Source organism: Microcebus murinus, unplaced genomic scaffold, assembly GCF_040939455.1.
Source record: "Microcebus murinus isolate Inina unplaced genomic scaffold, M.murinus_Inina_mat1.0 scaf004_hap2_Mmur4.0, whole genome shotgun sequence".
Classification (NCBI taxonomy): domain Eukaryota; kingdom Metazoa; phylum Chordata; class Mammalia; order Primates; family Cheirogaleidae; genus Microcebus; species Microcebus murinus.
Window position 1 is genome coordinate 826,895 of NW_027438950.1, and position 19,811 is coordinate 846,705.

Here is a 19,811-nt window from a genome sequence, read left to right on the forward strand (position 1 = left end):
TAGAGCAACTAATAAAATGGATCACAAATGATGTCTTTGTACTGTGTAACCCAACAGTACATTTTTATAATCCATTACCTCCAACATTGAGTAACACGGGATAGATTAATGTTGGTGCAAAATAACACTTCATTCTATCTACAACATGTTTGACATATTAAAAATATTTTTAATTTAATGAAACAAATTAAGTTCACATGCAATCTAAAAACATTCCAAATTTCATTCTATTTTATTATCGTAATGTGCAATATTAAAACAAGTTATTTTTCATATTGTAATTTTTTCATTCTGATTATGACGAGAATATTAGTCTGTATGCCTACAACATACATCACTTAAAATACTGTTTGTTATAAGAAAACTCCATAGTGCCTCTCAATTTAGTAAATCTTACATTTCAGTGTTTTTAATTTTCCATAGAAAAGTACATGAATAATGCCTACTTAATAGAGAAAGACCTCTAAAAAATGTGATGTAGCTATCATTAACCACACACATTCACATGCACGCTAAGAATGAAAGCATACCATCGATTGTATTTAAAGTTGAATAATATCAGTATTTGCTTGTCACAAATAGCAAAACAAAATCACTTTTTTTCACTTTATTACAATTTCACCCCACACTGACAAGAAAGTATATTTTACATGTAATTATAACTCTCAGAAAATCTCTCTCGTTTTAAAGCTAACATACAAATAAATCAACTAACTATTTTAACTGGGTAGTTCTTTATAATGAACAACCTGGTTTAAAGAAATGTGTGAATGTGTTAGTGCATTAGTGTATTGCATTGCGAGTCATCGGATATATGTTTATACTTGATTCTTGATTAATTGCATTCTGAAATTTATTAAAGTAGTTTCAAGTATCAACTGTTTTTGTGTTCTCTAAGGTATATCTTTTGCATAAATATTTTTTCACATTCATTATATTTGTAAGGTTTCTATTCTTTAATATTTTTCTGATGTTGAGCAATATTTGAGAATATATTGGAGCATTTCTTTCAGTGTAAGTTCTCCCATTTCCGGTAGGATCTGTTATAACTAAAGGTATTGTCAGCAGTCTACATCATTCTATTTAAGTTTCAGTACTGTTGTGCATTTTAAGGCAAATACATTGGTAAAGCACTTACATACTCATTACATTTATCTAACTTTTATCTAGTATGATTTCTTTGATGTGGAATAAGATGTGAACAAATATTAAAGACTTTGCCACAAATCTCACATTCGTAAAATTTTTCAGTGATAGGAATTCTTTTATGTAGATTAAGATGTCAGCACTGGGAAAATGCTTTGCCACATTCTTCACATTTGTATGGTTTCTCTGCTCTATGGATTCATTTATGTAGAGTGAGTCCTTTTAGCTGGATAAAGGCTTTGCCAGATTCTATACTTTTCTAGGGTTTCTCTCCAGCATGAATTCTTTTATGTTTAGTAAGGTGTGTGCACTGGGTAAAGGCTTTGACACATTCTTCACATTTGTAGGGTTTCTCTCCAGTATGAATCCTTTTATGTCGAGTAAGGTTTGTGCACTGGGTAAAGGCTTTGACACATTCCTCACATTTGTAGGGTTTCTCTCCAGTGTGGATTCTTTTATGTCGAGTAAGGATCGAGGAATGGTTAAAGGCTTTGCCACATTCTTCACATTTGTAGGGTTGCTCTACAGTATGTATTCTTTTATGTTGAATAAGGATTGAGGACTGGGAAAAGGCTTTGCCACATTCTTTACATTTGTAGGGTTTCTCTCCATTATGGATTCTTTTATGTTGAGTAAGGTGTGTACACTGTGTAAAGGTTTTGCCACATTCTTCACATTTGTAGGGTTTTTCTCCAGTATGTATTCTTTTATGTTGAATAAGGATTGAGGACTGGGAAAAGGCTTTGCCACATTCTTCACATTTGTATGGTTTCTCTCCATTATGGATTCTTTTATGTCGAGTAAGGTGTGTGCACCAAGTAAAGGTTTTGCCACATTCTTCACATTTGTAGTGTTTCTCTCCACTATGGATTCTTTTATGTTGAGTAAGGTATATGCACTGATTAAAGGCTTTGCCACATTCTTCACATTTGTAGGATTTCTCTCTAGAATGGATTCTTCTATGTCGAGTATGGTGTGTGCACTTGGTAAAGGGTTTGCCACATTCTTCACATTTGTAGACTTTTAAAATGGCTAATGTCCAAAACAAGAGACATAATAAATGAGGACAAGAGTGTGCAGGAAATCCATCCCTGTAGACTGTTATTGATTATAAATGGATAGTGTCATCATACAGATTTGTTAAAAAATGTAAATAATAGAACTGCCTCTTCATTCACCAATTCTACCTATGAGTATACTCATGTAAAATCAGTATCTGAAGAAGATTCTGCACCCCCATATATATTGCAGCATTATGCACATTAGCCAAGAAAATGGAAACAAACTAAATGCCTGCTTTGATGAATAAAATAAAAAATGACTGTACAAACACATACCATATAATATTACTAAGCCATGAAAATGATAAATATCCTGCCATTTCAACAACATGGATGGACATAGGAGGCATTATGCTAAGTAAAATCAGCCATTCCCAGAAAGATAAATACTGCTATGGATAATTTTTTTAAAGTTGAATTTATAAAAGTAAAGAGTACAACAGTGGTTTCCAGGGTGTAGAGTAAGGAAAAATGAGGAGATTTTAAGGGTAAAATCTTTTAGTTATAAGATGAATAGATCTTGGAGATCTATGGTATGGCAACATGATTAGAGTTACTAATAATGTTTATACGCTTAAAATTTTTAAGACCATAGAAATCACTATTAATAAATGTTCTCACTATAATTAAATGATAAATATGTGAGATGATGGATATGTTTATTACCTTAATTATATTGTTTTACCATTCACACACACATCAGATCACTACAGTGTGTACAATAAATTTATGCAGTTATACAAATATTAGTTGTGGAGACTTCCACCCATTAAGCACCCCACACACAGAAATATATGCACACACACACATATGAGTGACACATTTCTGATGCTACTAAATAGGAGGAAATTATTTAACATAAGTTATCAAAGTATTATATATCAATTGGGAGTATAAATATATTCAGTTATTTGAAGCACTGAATGAGACAGTGTATTTAAGAATTATATAAGGTGAACAGAGAAAATAAACTATATTATAGTTTGGGTATTTGGATATAATAAAGCTGAAATTTTACTCTCATTTTATACTAGAAAAAGATTATTTTAAGTCAAATAACATTAGATATTTTTACATTTAGGAAAAGGATATGCATTTGTACAAAATTAGTGAATCTGACTTTCTGTAGGATTGCCTCTGAAAACGTAGAATTGGAAATCATGATGCAGAAAATATAAATATCTTTCCCTAGTGTTTCTTGCATTCCAGAAAGAAATCCCAACATCTTCACTATTCCCCTTTACACATTTCAGAAATGAGGCATCAAAAGGAACTTAAAACATGGACCTGGGCATGGAGGACCACCCTGATAATCCCAGCACTTTGGGAGACCAAGCAAGAAGGAAGCCAGGATCTTGATACCAGCCCTAGCAACATGAGGAGACTCCATTTTTATAAGAAAATAATAATAACAAAATGGTAGCTCATGCCCATAGATCTAGTTACTTGGAAGACAGAGGTTGTAGGATCTCTGGAGCCCATAGGTTTGAGGTTGCAGTGAGCTATGATCAGCCACTGTACTCCAGAAAGGACAGAAAACCGAAATACTGTCAAAGATGGTTTAATGTCATGGTCTTTAAAATATGCAGATAGTCCCATAACTCCTAAGCAATAGAAATGCTGATAGATAATGTATTCCCTTATAAGCCATGACAACAAGTTTGGCTCTCACTGAATTCTAAGGAAGATCACTGCATTGGTAGAGTTCTTAGAGAGTTTAAGAGCGTGGGACAGAAGATGTCCTTCTGTGAGATAAAGAGAACATACACAGGCTTCTAAAAATCATTTCCAAAAGAGCAGAATATTCAAACCCACTTTTTAATATCTGCCTTCCTCCTTGAGTTTTGGCTCTCTAACATTTGTTAATCTGCTTCACTGAATCTCACCTACCTGGATATTTAGCTGTTGTTTCCTCTTTCTTCATAATCCAGGGCTCTATCCTCTGCTCCAGGCATGTGATCAGCTCTGGCTTTGACTCGGCAAGACCTGTTTCATTAGAAAAATTTCACATGACTCTTGCTGAAGACTTTCCAATTACTAATGCAGTACTATCCTTAGTAGAGAGAATATTAGAGAAGGTTCTAGAAAATTCCTTTGCAACATATTGCTTTCTCACAGACCCTGTAGAATGATAAAAAATTGATCTAATTTATGACTAGAGCACCAATTCCCATTAGCACCAAATAAATAAGAGGTGGAAATTCTATTCCAAGGTGCAGACAACAATTATATATACTGATTTCTAGAGTAACCACTAATCTAGTGTGAAATCCCAACAAAGGGAAAGGTTCAAGATAACATGAGACATCTAATGATTTTATTTTATGGACCAAAATCTTCAAATTTTCTTTAAAAGCATGGATATAAAATTCATTCATGTTGCTTTCCACAGAGGTTGAACTAGTTTGCAGTCCCACCAGCAGTGTAGGAGTGTTCCTCTCTCTCTGCATCCACACCAACATTTGCTGTTTGGGAACATTTTGATTACATTGAGAACTTTTAAATAAGTAAACATATATACACATACATACATACATATGTTGAGAATGTAGAGAAATTGAAATGCTGCTATGTTATTCCGAACCTTGGATTCTAATATTATACAACATAGATATAGAAGAGATCAAAAATTAAAAATACATTAAGAATAAAATGATTTGCATTTCCCTGATGATCAGAGATGTTGAGCATACTGCAATAAGATATCATTTATCTCTAGTAAGAATGACCTTCCAGTAAAAAGTCCCCAAACAATAAATATTGGCATATATGTGGAAAGATAGGAACACTCCTACACTGTTAGTGGGGCTGCAAACTGGTTCAGCTTCTGTGGAAAGCAATATAGGGATACTTCAAAGCGATACACGTAGATCTACCATTTGATCCAGCAATTCCACTACTGGGCATCTACCCAAAAGATGAAAAGTCACTTTATGAAAAAGACACCTGCACTCGAATGTTTATAGCAGCACAATTCACAATTGTGAAGCTATGGAAACAACCCAAGTGCCCATCAATTCATGAGTGGATTGATAAAATGTGGTATATGTATACCATGGAATACTACTCAGTTTTAAGAAACAATGGTGATATAGCACCTCTCATATATTCCTGGATACAGCTGGAACCCATTCTACTAAGTGAATTATCTCAAGAATGAAAAAACCAGCACCACATGTACTCACCAGCAAATTAGTATTAATGGATCAACACCTAAGTGGACATGTAGGAGTAACATTTATGGATTGTTGGGAGTGTGGGAGGAGGAAGGAGGGGATGGGTGTATACAATGACAATGAGTAAGATGTGCAACGTTTGGGGGATGGACATGTTTGAAGCTCTTACTCGAGGGGAGAGTGGGGCATGGGGAATATAAGTAACCTTCACTCTTATACCCCATAACAGTCTAAAATATAAATAAATAAATAAATAAATAAATAAATAAATAAATAAATAAATAAAATTCATGTAAATTAGAAACTTTTAAAAATCTATCAATAAAAAAATGGTCTTAATGTGGAATAAGAATTCTGTATATAAGTGATCCTCACCAAGGGATACCAGGTTTCCATAGTTCTCCAACATCACATCCCTATACAAATTCCGCTGAGCATTGTCAAGGCATGCCCACTCTTCTGGAGAGAATTCTACAGCCACATCTCTGAATGTCACCATCTCCTGTAAAAAGACACATATTTCCCAAGTGGCCATAGAGAGAGATATTCATTTGACTACAAGGAAAATGAGTTATGAGAACTGCTTCTGACATATGAGTGACTGGAATTATCCAATAATATAATTTTTAGCACATTGATGTTATTGAACACATTCTCTTATCTGCAGGAATGAAGATCACAAAAGATGTATGAAACTGTGTACATATGATTATGCTTTGGATGATAAATTATTGAATACAAATTTAAAGACCTTATTACAGTAATATAAATTCATGGGTGTTACATTTACATCACATTAATAAATTGTGCATATTTCCCCCATAAATAAACATAGAGAGTTAGAAGGTATCACCTAAGTTTTACGAGTACAATGAAGAATTAGAGATTTTGTTAAAATACAGATTCTGATTCAGGTGATCTGGGATGGGGCCTGAATCGCTGCATCATATGATATAACTGCTGATATCAATGCTTCTTGCCTAAGGAAAGTATTTTGTAAGGATGCAGTAAATGGTAGACTTTGAATTTATTGCAATTCATCTGAACAGAAACAGATGACACCCCTCATTTTTTAAAGCAAGCTATAAGAAGAAAGGGGAGCTGCCAGATTAAATGTGATGGTTCATTCACAACAGTCAGTAAATCTCCACGGGACACTTAATGATAAAGAAAAAAACAATTAACTTTATATTGGAGGAATCTGTCCGAGAGCATCTTAAGCAAGTGAATGAAATTAACATAATTTTAACAGGACAAATTGGTGTTAGGTACCATTGAAAAGAGGAGGAAACAAAATCACTGCTGGCATGGTAGTGCTAACAATATATAATCATGAGGAATCATCAATTTTATGCAAATTTCAGATACAGATTCTTGCCATTTGTTATCTTTAATAATGTATGTAAATACTTTAGCATCATACAGAGCAAGTCTTCTATTTTCTGTTTTTTCCATGATTTTCTGATTATCCTAGGCAATCAATGCTATCCTCTTCCTGAATTCTCCTAATAATATTTTACATAGAGCTGATCAAGCAGCCAGATAAAACTTTGAGAGCACATGTTCCCCCTCTTCACTCAAATTCAAAGACTATATCCAACAGGAATCTCAGACATCCACACTATTCTATCTTGATCTGTCACAATGGTTACATTTTCAATCATGTCATACGTTTCTTATACAAATTGGCTACTGTATTAAGAAGCTTATGGGAGAGAATGTAGAGCAGGCTCTGTTAGATAGGGAGGATGGACTTTCCAGAGCTCCTTGACTATCATAAGAAGAAAAAAAAAATGTTGTTGCAAAACATATTAGCCATATACATCAGAAGTAAAGAAGTAAAGGTTTACAAGTTCAAAAAATTGAAGTTCTACATTACTTTTAGGACAAACAGTTGACACAACTCCTAATCTGGGACACACTTACCTGAAAACCAGCCATTTCTTCCTCCTCTTCTCCTACTCTGAAATTTCTTTTGAGGTGATATTGTGTAGAACAATTAGAATTAAATCTTGAGACTGCCCTGAAAGGAGTCAGCACAATTTCTTCCCTTGTTTCCACAACACTGACAAGCAGGAGGAACATAAAACACAGAAAGGCTACACTCAATTTTTCTTGTTCACAGGAAAGAGTCAGCTATGATCAGCTCATTCATGGAGACCAAAATGGGAGGTTCTCCTGTCTTTTCTTCCTGTTACCTCCCCCTGCTACAGGTGCCAGGAGTTTTTGCAACAGGAGTAGGAATATGGACCACACTGATTTGTCCTACCAAACTCAATAGGGCAGAAACTGTGACTTCTATCTCGAACAAAGGCTAAACTCAATTTTCATGAATGTATGCATGAGTCCTCATGATTGACCCTGCTATCAAATTAGAATTATTTGGGGCACAATTAAAACCACATGGATGTTCCCATCCAGCCCAACAGGCAGGTGATGGTGTTTCTTCAATCTAGCCAGGTTATCCTAATTGAAAGCCTGGGCTGAGAGGTAATTACCTTACAATTGTCTCTGAAACATAAATGTGAATGTCAATCATGTGGTACTGTGGGCCTCACTCTAAGATATGTGGTCTGCTGGTTTGGAAGGGGTACATTAATTGGGTTCTTTGTCAGGTCCCCTTTTATTGCTGCTGTTGGTCAACCTAGATCCATTCTTAGTAGCACTCAGGTAGAGACAGCAAGCACAGCATACATACTGCCTTTTGCCCAACACTCATCACAACGAATACTTAATTTCCAAAGTGAAGACCAGCATAATGCATTTTCTACTGAGCATGTGTTATGTGCTCACAAGTATGGTTTGTTGCACTGTGAGGAAGCCTTTACATTGTGTGATTTAATCCTTATTATACCAGAAAAGTTTAGTACGTGTCCAATAATTTACAGAAAATTTAGATGTAGTGCCAGCCTTTCTATTCTTCTCATACTAGTATAATACAACACTAGAGAAGATCTAGAAATTGTTTACACTCACCCCAATAAGGTCCTTTCAAAGTCAACTTACAAGTCCATATTGATCTCTTACACTGCACTACGTATCTCCCCTGAGTTTTGTTTTGTTTTGTTTTTGTTTTTGGTTTTTTGTTTTGTTTTTTTTTTTGAGACAGAGTCTCACTTTTTTGCCCAGGCTAGAGTGAGTGCCGTGGCGTCAGCCTGGCTCACAGCAACCTCAATCTCTGGGGCTCAGCGATCCTTCTGCCTCAGCCTCCCGATTAGCTGGGACTACAGGCATGTGCCACCATGCCCGGCTAATTTTTTTTTTGTATATATATTTTTAGTTGGTCAATTAATTTATTTCTATTTTTGGTAGAGACGGGGTCTTGCTCAGGCTGGTTTCGAACTCCTGACCTTGAGCAATCCGCCCGCCTCAGCCTCCCAAAGTGCTAGGATTACAGGCGTGAGCCACCGCGCCCGGCCCCTCCCCTGAGTTTTTAATACATACTCAATCCAAAGTATGTCCCTGTCTTCTGAATTCCAGGTTGAGGCCAGGTCTAATTTGGATTGACCTTTTTTATTTTTTGCATTTACAGAGAGGGAAGGAAAGCAGGAAGAGAAATTCCTCTTTGGAAACTGCTCTAATGCATCCTGAGGAACCTCAGACTTTGCATTCAGAATTCAGAGCTGCAGATTTAGGTTTCTAGGGAGGCTTGAATTCAGTAGGACTCACTGCACATTTCCTGGCATTTAGGCAAGAAGAGAAGGCAGAAAGGGAGTTCACGTGTTCAACCAAGTCTGCATTATCTTGTTCCCATTTGTGTCTGATCCCCATAGTTTCTGAATTCGTTTCAGATCTAAAGAAGTGAGATGAGTTTAGAGAAATGATAGAACTACTGATTATTATCCTTTGAGAGTGTATTCACAGGAATTTGGTCTAAGTATGCTCTGGAGGGACAGTAGACACCAAAGAGACCTAGAGAACTTACTGTGTGCAGATGCAGGGACAGTGAAGCTCTGTGCTACAGACTTGCAGGTTACAGACTGGAAGCTCAAAAAGGAATCTAGTGTTCAAAGCCCTTCAAATGTAGAAGTGGTGGGCACATTTTATGTTTATGTTGCATTTTTAATTCTGGAAAGTGTTCAGGAAATATTAAAAGTAAAGAGTCTCCAACTCAGAAAACCTCTCCCAAAGTTAAAAGAGAATTAAAAGAAAACCCTTTTATTAATTAAAGCAGAATGTGATGTGCAGAGTGCCAATCCACTGAGAGATTCCAAAGGCACACATAAAGTCATTACTGTACATAACTAAGCAAATCCTAACTTTTACATACATGTAATCTAGATAAATAATAATTGGCTTTGAGGAAAGAAGAACAAAGACTAGACAGCCCTATTTGTCATAAAGAGTGCACCATAAACTTACTTGGTAAATAGGGAGACTCTATGTTTTTGGTAATTGATTACATTCAAATAAAAAACAAGTGTGTCAAGTATATGCAGGAGGAGATAATTTTGCAAATTAAAGGTAGGTGCTAACTGAAGTTAGCATGCCATCTTCTTATGGAAATTGTGGGATAGGGAACTATCTTCTTTGATATTTCATTTCAAAGAGATGTTTCTCAGATTCAGATAAAGCATTTCTTTAAAAAAAAGCATATTTAAAAATCTTTCAAAAGGATTTACAATCTTAGGCAGATAGTTAGGATCTCTGGCTCTTCTCGGGACAATGGTGCCCTGTTTGGGTGCTGTTTCCAGCAATTGCTCCACCTGGGGAGATGGATAAGGCTGCCATTCCATTTTGGTGCTGCTCCATCCTTAATTAAACCCTGAGCCACTTGTATACCTGAGGAAGGAGGGAATGCTTTATCAATCTAGCATTTCCCTAGCCAAGGCATAATAAGATTTACAAAGTGATCTAGGTGATCCTAAGGGATTAATACATCATTAGCTTTAATCTGCATTGCAGTTCACCCTCCTTCATGGGCTTTCATAGAGGGGCCTCCTATACCTTGATAAAATTCCCAGGACACCTGTTGATTATTTGATAAGAACCTACACCTCCGAAGATACAAATGCTGGTGAAATAAAATTAATGAGCATGTTACAATTTTAAAGTAAAAAAATAATAAAACCATCCAAGAGCTCCTCAATTCTTGAGTGGATTATTAATATTTGGTATGTGTTTACAATGAAATATTATTCAATTTTAAGTAATGACAGTGAGCTAGCACTGCTTATGGTTTCCTGGATTGAGTGAGCCCATTATGCAAAGTGCAGTGACACAAGATCAGAAGAAAGGGCTCCACATGTACTCGCCATCTAATTGGTACTGACAGATTAAAACTATGGTGCACAAATGGTGGTGCTGTTCAAAGAGGGATTTAGGGGTTTGCAGGTAGACCCACATCTAAGGGAAGCCTTGATCATCATGGAGGGTAAGGGCATACCTCTAACCCTTGCTAGGTAGAGGAAAATATATAAAATGTGACTAAAGTGTTTGTACTCTCATATTTTTTTGAAATAAAAAATATAAAAATAAAAACCATACATCTTTCCTTAACTTTATAAAAATACCAAATATTGAGTCGCAAAGCAAATATAAAGGTCAATCAAGTAATGATTGCAAAGTAAATTAAGCAAAAATGTCAAGATTATTTAAAAATTAAAAATATATCAATAGCCGGGCGTGGTGGCTCACGCCTGTAATCCTAGCACTTTGGGAGGCCGAGGCGGGTGGATTGCTCAAGGTCAGGAGTTCGAAACCAGCCTGAGCAAGACCCCATCTCTACCAAAAATAGAAATAAATTAATTGACCAACTAAAAATATATATACAAAAAATTAGCTGGGCATGGCGGCGCATGCCTGTAGTCCCAGCTACTCGGGAGGCTGAGGCAGTAGGATCGCTGAGCCCCGGAGATTGAGGTTGCTGTGAGCTAGGCTGACGCCATGGCACTCACTCTAGCCTGGGCAACAAAGTGAGACTCTGTCTCAAAAAAAAAAAAATATATCAATAAATTTTGATTTAGTTATCTCATGCCAGGAAGTTAGAGTTAGGGTGACTTTAGGGGAAATTTCAAATTTAGGATAAATTATACATTAAAAATATAAATTATTATATTGTCCATAATGGCAGCATTAGAAGATTATTACAATTCAATAGATATATTTAGGTAAGAATACCAGGGTTCTTCTATTTAGAGGTCTATGAATTTTAAAAAATGAACAAACTGACACTTTGTACCCTTTGATTTTCTCTTTCCCCATCCCACTCTTTGTGGTAACCACACTTCCCACTAAGAAATCAGCTTTCTTTAGATTCCACAGATAAGTGATATCATACTGTATTTGTTTTTCTGTGCCTGGCTTCCTTTACTTAGCATCATGTCCTCCAGTTCAAAACATGGTGTCACAAATGACAGAATTTCATTCTGTTTGACAGCTCATTGTGTAAATGCAGCTCATTTTCTTTATCCACTCATGTGCTGGTGGACACTTAAACTGCTTCTATACCTGGGCTAGAATGAATAATGTTGTAATGAATATGGAAGGAAAGATATATATTCTACATGCTGGTTTTGTTTCAATTGAATATGCATCTAGAAACGGGAGTGATGGATCATATGGTAATTCAATTTTCATTGTTGAGGAATCACCATACTATTTTGTACAAAGGCTGTATTGAGAAAATACATTTTTAAGACTCAGAAGGGAGGAGGGTGATTGGGATTAAGGGACCAAATCTCATCTACAGCGTGAAAACTATATTCATTGAATGAATAATGCACTAAATGTCCTCAATTTAACACTATATAATTCATACATTTATCAAAGACAGAAACACGACTGGAGCCCCCCCAAATTTATTGAAATACAAATAAATTTGTCTGTCCTAATTTATATTCACAGCAACAATATGCAAGTGTTTCTTTTCTCCACATCCTCACGATCACTTAGCATTCATTCTATTGAGAACAGGCATTCTCACACGTGTGAGTTAATAGCTCATTGTGGCTTTAACTTTCATTTCCATGATGATTAGATAGGTTGAGCATTTTCACATATATCTGTTGAACATTGATTTCTCTGTTTTGAGAAATGTCAATTAGTTTTATCATATCTTTCCCAAAGTATGCCTAGATAAAATCATCACACTGTGTCTAACATATTCATATACAATTATTTGTGAATTAAAACAAAAACATAGCAAAATAAATAACAATGACCAAATAAGATGATTGCACAGGAATAAAAAATGGGTATTTGATGTAATACACAAATAAGCCACATTCCAAATATTTTATATTGGAGTAAAGATACAGAAATGAAAATAAAGGAAGAAAATGACCAATTTACATATCAACTTTCAAGAGAGGATCACTTCTTTGTGTCTATTATCTGTTCCCCAAAATATCTGGCTTTATAGTTAAATGCATATGAATATGTCTCTCTACATATGGTAAATCCCACCATTTCCATGTCTATGTTTCATTGTTTTAGATTTGGATTTTCAGTGGAAAGTTAAACATGTCATATTGCTGATTTTCTGAGAACTCTCCTGGAGGCTCCTAAGACATCATCATTTGTCAGACACCTCCACCATCGCCATTCTAAAACTTTACTGGCATGTGTTCCTTATCCTTATCTTTTACTCATGGGAACTGTTTATTGGAATCAGTCTGCAGGAAAGCTGACTTTCCTGGTAATTGTGCCCTATTTACTTGTATAAACTTCACTTCATGGGCTACTTTTAACAAATCCTTACATAGTCTGTATTTTCTCAAGGCTCGTAAGGAGATATGGTTGCCTGTCAACCTATCTCGACCTTGGGGCGATTCAGTCCTGGTCACCACTCTTTTAAATAAAATAACTCCTCTGGCTTGTAGAATAAAAAGAGTCATTGGTCTGATAATCATGGCAGTAGTTGGCTTAATAGCTGTTGCTTCCTCAGTTGCTATTGCTGGGGTTGCATTACACCTTTCTGTGCAAACAGCTGATTTTGTTCCTAAGTGGCATGATGTTTCACATAAATTATGGAAATATCAGCAAGAAATTGATACTCACCTAGAAGGTGAAATTATTCAGATGCAGAATACAGTTCAGTGGCTGAGAGACCAAATTCAGGTTTTGACAACTCAATATTTTTTCCATTGTGATTGGAATTCTTCCTGTTTTTGTGTCACTCCTATTCCTTTCAATAGTAGTCAACATTGGATGTTATTATGAAAATTGTTAAATGGAGGCCAAAACCTAACTGGTGACCTCCAAAAATTAGTACAGGAAATCACCTCTGCTTTTCAGGACAATCTGCCAGATTTTAATAATGAGGAGTTCTTTTCTGGCCTGGCCAGTTGATTGTCACAGGCCTATCCTTTGGCTTCATTAAAAACGATGCTCAGTAGTATTGGGAATAATTTGGGTGTTCTCCTTGTATTATGTTTTTTGCTCTTAATCTACAGGTGCTGGCAAAAAAGGCAAGCAACTCAGCAACAGCAAAAATAAAATGTCATGGCCGTGTTCCAGTGTGTTCACCTTCAAAATTAAATAAAATCGGGGGAGATGTAGGGGACTGACATTATATATTCCTAGTTTAAGAATTAAATTTAGTGAGTAATGTACGGGCTCTACTCAGAGTGTTTGAAAGTAATGTATTCCGGACAGGGTCTCTGTGATAAACAAGGTGTTGCCTAGAGGCATAACAAAGGACCTGAGCTGCAAGTAAGCAAGAGCTGCCCAGCCCCAAGGCAGTGGGGGTCTGGAGGCCACATGATAAACACATTGTCCCTCTGAAGGCTGCTTAAGCCCCTTAAAAATGGATGGCTACTCAATGATGGATAAGACCCCTCAAGGGAGGGGTGACCTAAGCCAGGCACAGCTGCAGGGGATCAGCCTAAGAGAAACTGGGGGCGAGAAATGCTCCCTGTGGCTGCCTTGCCCATCCTTGCTAATCTTGATGCGTGATCTATGCCTGGTGCCTAGAGCAACCACCTGGAAACCTTGAGTCAGGGGACATCTGTGTCCTTAAGGCTATGTGTTCCAGAATTTATGGCCATTGCTGCAATGCCTGGGTGGTAATGTACAAGGAAGTAACTTCAATTTTTTAGAGTATAAAAATATAACTTACCCGGTGTATTAGCACTCAAGTCAACCATCTTTGTATGTGTCTCTGTGTTTTCTTCTGTGTTCTGTGTTCGTCCTCCATCCTGCAAATAGGCCACAGCACTGCGGTTTTAGGAAAGTGTACAATGGGGGGGGTGTCTTTTAAAGGATACATTATTTCTGCTGGGTAGAAAGAAAAAATTCAAGAGATATACTGTATACAGCATGCTTACTATACTTAATGATGATGTATTTTTAAAATATGCTGAGAGAGTCAATGATAAGTGTTCTTCACCACAAACATGATAAATATGGGAAGTAAAGCATCTGCTAATTAGCTAGACTAAGCATTAGACAGTGTTTGTGTGTGTGTGTATGTACTTCAAAACATCACATTTTACATGATAAATACAAATAATGTTATCTGTCAATTACAAGAACAAATCAGTAAAATCTTTGAAGTATAGCATTGTTCCAAATACTGAGCCTGGATCTTTGTCATGAGCTTAGCTGAACTGTATCAAAAATATAACATTTTAGTGCTGTTTTTGTCATTTCATTTGTCAATCATAAGCAAGGAAACTCTGATAATTACCAACAGATTCATAATCCAGCACAGAACATGAAAGGGGCTTAGACGATTTTATTTGAAGATAAAGATGCCTGTAACTTCCTCGTGCTGATTATTATGGTATAGAAGACACTAAAGAGGTATGTGGTGCTGACTATCCTACCTCTGGCCACTGTGAGAACAGAAAACAGAATTTGGATTGCATCCCAAATCACTGATGAAATTTTCAATCAAAAACTGCCATAATCCCTGAGATTCCGAGAGTCAGTGACCAAACTGTTGGCCACAGTTAGATGACTAAAAATGAAAACTCTGTGTTGCACACTGCACTCATTAAAATGAAAGAAGATAGAGTCATGTAAAATAAATTATCTAAGATTCAAATTTCAGATAAAGATTCCAATTATTTTCAATACACAGAAATCATTCTATTATATTCTAACAATGAAAATACATACTCATAAGTAGATTCTAGATGGATGCCTATGTTGTACTATAAGTAATTCACAGAAAATTATATTCAAACTTATTTATTTACCTAAACTCTCTATTAAGAGAATGCCAAATTCTCATTTTTCTGTATATAGTATTTACCATATGCATCACACACTAATTAATGCTTTACTTATTATAATTATTTTCATATTTATGATATTATATGTTAGGATGTAATAACATTTTGCTTTTACAAAGCAAACAACACTGCATTCTGGATTTAATCCTCTGGCACTAAAAATTGATTTTCTTTCTTTGTACTTTAAGGCTCTAAATTTAACCTTAGGATGCTGAATTTCTCTAATCTTAATTAAATAATCAGAATGCTGTATGTATAGCCTATAAATGGTCTCAAGCTCTCTAGTTAATTTGTTTCCTCCAAATTAAAAAAAACTCTACACTTCTCATCAGAACTTTTAAAGTACTGTGTGAACTAGCTGGGGGTGAATACAACAGTGAGAATATTGTAGCCCAAGCACAGGCAGAAACAAGAATGGCTTAGATACAGTTGTAGAAGGGAATGAAGACAAAAATGGCCTAAAATTAGAAATAATTATGAAATGAAAGCAGCAGAACTTCCACTTATAAATTCCGAGAGTTGGTTGTTCTGTAGGTCCCTTCACTCCACATGCATAATCAGTGATTTTTTTACCCTGGACATTTTCAATCTCTTCTCTGGAGCCACAAGCTCACTCCCACAGAAATATTGACTGCTATTTATGAAGCATCTGTTACATATCTAACACTGTTCTGTCCTTATTTATTCTATTTAAATATAAAATCAACTCCATAATTTATAAATCCTTCTTAGTGTGTACCTGAACAAAGTAGCCTGATAATGTCAATAAATCAATTGGTTCGATCACCAAAAGTAAAAGAAACAGTAACCAAAAAGGTGCTTTCAATATGCTTCCCAAATTAAAATGAAAATATAGAATGTAATAAGTAAAATGAAATTACTACACTGCGGAATTACTCATACCTTCAGGTAATTTTATGAGCACCACTAAGTTTTATAACAATCCTTGTTGCAATTGCAGATCAGGTCATACAAGCTATATTTAATGAACTTTGAAATAATAAAATAACATAGTAGACCTAGCATGAGTAATAAGGATATAAGAACAGAGCACTGGCATGGGCAGGTTCCGATTCAGAAGCTTTAGGGTTTTAAACAATTAATTCAACATAAAGCGAACAAAATATTTCCTTTCAGAATCTTTGAAGTTTCTAGTTTGCTAGTAAATTCTCAACACTTTTGAAATTACCCATTTTTTCTAATATTCTTCTTTTCTGTTCAAAATAGGCATACATCCACATTCAAACAAACATAATTACTTACTCTGTAAATATACTACAACTATAGTTCATCTTAACCATGATGTATTTGTATATCTGATTCAATATAAATAAAAAACATGCTTATTTTTGTTTCACTGGCCAGGCAGGTTGCATGTTGAAAGAAAAATGCAGGATAGAATGTAACAACTACTCATTCTGTGTTCAGAGATGTATGGCTTTTTGATAAGTGCAAAATATTTATTATAAGCATTACAGTAACAATGTAATTATAAACGTAATGAAAAAAAGCTTTGGGAACAGTATTCTTCAAAGTAGAGCAACTGATAAAAGGATCAAAAATGATGTCTTTGTATTGTGTAGCCCGACAGTACATTTTTACAATCGATTTCCTCCAACTTTGAGTAACATAGGATAGGTTAATGTTGTTGGCAAAATAGCACTTTATTCAATCAACAACATATTGGAAACAGTAAAAACATTTTTAATTTAATGAAACAAATTAAGTTTACATGTAATCTAAAAATATTCCAAATTACATTCTATTTTATTATCATAATGTGCAATAGTAAAACAAGTTATTTCTAATATTGTAATTTTTTCAGTCTGATCATAATGAGAATATTACTCTATATACCTACATCATACATCACTTGAAATACTGTTTTTTATAAGATAACTCCATAGTACCTCTTCATTTCATAAATCTTACATGTCAGTGTTTTTAATTTTCCATGGAAAAGTATATGAATAATGCCTACTTAATACAGAAAGACTTCTAACAAAGATGTGATGCAGCTATCATTAACCACACACATTCACATACATGCTAAGAATGAAAGCATACCATCAATTGTATTTAAAGTTGAATAATATCAGTATTTGCTTGTGAAAAATAGCAAAAAAATATATACTTTATTACATTTTCACCAAATCCTGACCACAAAGTATATTTTACATGTAATTATAACTCTCACAAAATCTCTGTCTTTTTTAAAGCTGACATACAAATAAATCAACTATTTTAACTGGGTTGTTCTCTATAATCAACAATCTGGTTTAAAAAAATGTGTGAACGTGTTAGTGCTTTAGTGTATTGCACTGTGAGTCCTCTGATATATGTTTTGACTTGATTCTTCAGTAATTGCATTCTGAAATGTATTAAGGTAGTTTTAAGTAGCAATTGTTTGTTTTTCTTAAAGGTATATCTTTTGCATAAATATTTTTTCACATTCATTATATTTGTAGGATTTCTATCTCTTAAAATTTTGGTGATGTTGAGCAATATTTGAGAAGATATTGGAGCATTTCTTTCAGTGTAAGTTCTCCCATGTCCAGTAAGATCTCTGTTATAACTAAAGGTATTCTCAGCAGTCTACATTATTTTTTTTACTTTAAGTATAAGTACTGTTGTGCATTTTAAGGCTAATACTTTGGTAAAGCACTTACATACTCATTATATTATCTCGTTTTTATCTAGTATGATTTCTTTGATGTGGAATAAGATGTGAGCAGTTATTAAAGACTTTGCCACAATTTTCATATTTGTAGAATTTTTCTCTGATATGAATTCTTTTATGTAGATTAAGGGGTGAGCACTGGGAAAATGCTTTGCCACATTCCTCACATTTGTATGGTTTCTCTCCTGTATGGATTCATTTATGTAGAGTGAGGTCTCTGAGGCGAATAAAGGCTTTGCCACATTCTACACATGTTTAGGGTTTCCCTCTAGTATGAATTCTTTTATGTTGAGTAAGGGTTGAGAACTGGGTAAAGCGTTTGCCACATTCCTCACATTTGTAGGGTTTCTCTCCTGTGTGAATTCTTTTATGTTGAGTAAGGTGTGTGCACCAGGTAAAGGCTTTGCCACATTCCTCACATTTGTAGGGTTTCTCTCCTGTATGAATTCTTTTATGTTGAGTAAGGTATACGCACCTGGTAAAGGTTTTGCCACATTCTTCACATTTGTAAGGTTTCTCTCCGCTGTGAATTATTTTATGTTCATTAAGCTGTGTGCACCAGGTAAAGGCTTTCCCACATTCCTCACATTTGTATGGTTTCTCTCCAGTGTGAATTCTTTTATGTCCAGTGAGGTCATTAAGCCAGATAAAGGCTTTGCCACATTCCTCACATTTGTAGGGTTTCTCTCCTGTATGAATTCTTTTATGTAGAGTAAGGTATGTGCACCTGGTAAAGGCTTTGCCACATTCTTCACATTTGTAAGGTTTCTCTCCGCTATGAATTATTTTATGTTCATTAAGCTGTGTGCACCAGGTAAAGGCTTTCCCACATTCCTCACATTTGTATGGTTTCTCTCCAGTGTGAATTCTTTTATGTCCAGTGAGGTCTTTAAGCCAGATAAAGGTTTTGCCACATTCCTCACATTTGTATGGTTTCTCTCCAGTATGAATTCTTTTATGTTGAGTAAAGTGTGTGTACCAGGTAAAGGCTTTCCCACATTCATCACATTTGTATGGTTTCTCTCCAGTATGAATTCTTTTATGCACAGTGAGGTTACTTAGCCAGATAAAGGCTTTGCCACATTTCTCACATTTGTATGGTTTCTCTCCAGTGTGAATTATTTTATGTTGAGTGAGCTTGTTGAGCCAGGTAAAGGCTTTCCCACATTCCTCACATTTGTATGGTTTCTCTCCTCTATGAATTCTTTTATGTCCAGTGAGGTCACTTAGCCTGATAAAGGCTTTGCCACATTCCTCACATTTGTATGGTTTCTCTCCTCTATGAATTTTTTTATGTCGATTGACTCCATCAAGCTGGGTAAAGGCCTTCCCACATTCTTCACATTGGTAGGGTTTCTCTCCAGTGTGAATTCTCTTATGTATAGTAAGTTTGGAGGAACACTTAAAGTCTTTTCCACATTCTTCACACTTGTAAGGTTTCTCTCCGGTATGAATTTTCCTATGTCCAGAAGGTTCTGAGCTGTGGTTTATCATCTTGCCAAATTCATTACATTTGAATCTTTTCTCACCAGTATGTTCTATCTTATGTATATTGAGATTTGAAGAT

At 35.3% G+C, this 19,811-nt stretch overlaps 1 protein-coding gene and 1 pseudogene across 1 annotated transcript; both read right to left on the bottom strand.

The window, feature by feature from the left end:
* Positions 1–1,282: 1,282 nt before the first annotated feature.
* LOC142866378 (uncharacterized) lies at positions 1,283–14,472 on the bottom strand (annotated as a pseudogene).
* A 3,783-nt stretch (positions 14,473–18,255) lies between these two features.
* On the bottom strand, positions 18,256–19,807 carry LOC142866388 (uncharacterized). Its single transcript, XM_075999756.1, has one exon. It carries the CDS (start codon positions 19,736–19,738, stop codon positions 18,500–18,502), a length of 1,239 nt encoding a protein of 412 aa, XP_075855871.1. The 5' UTR covers positions 19,739–19,807; the 3' UTR covers positions 18,256–18,499.
* Positions 19,808–19,811: the final 4 nt, after the last annotated feature.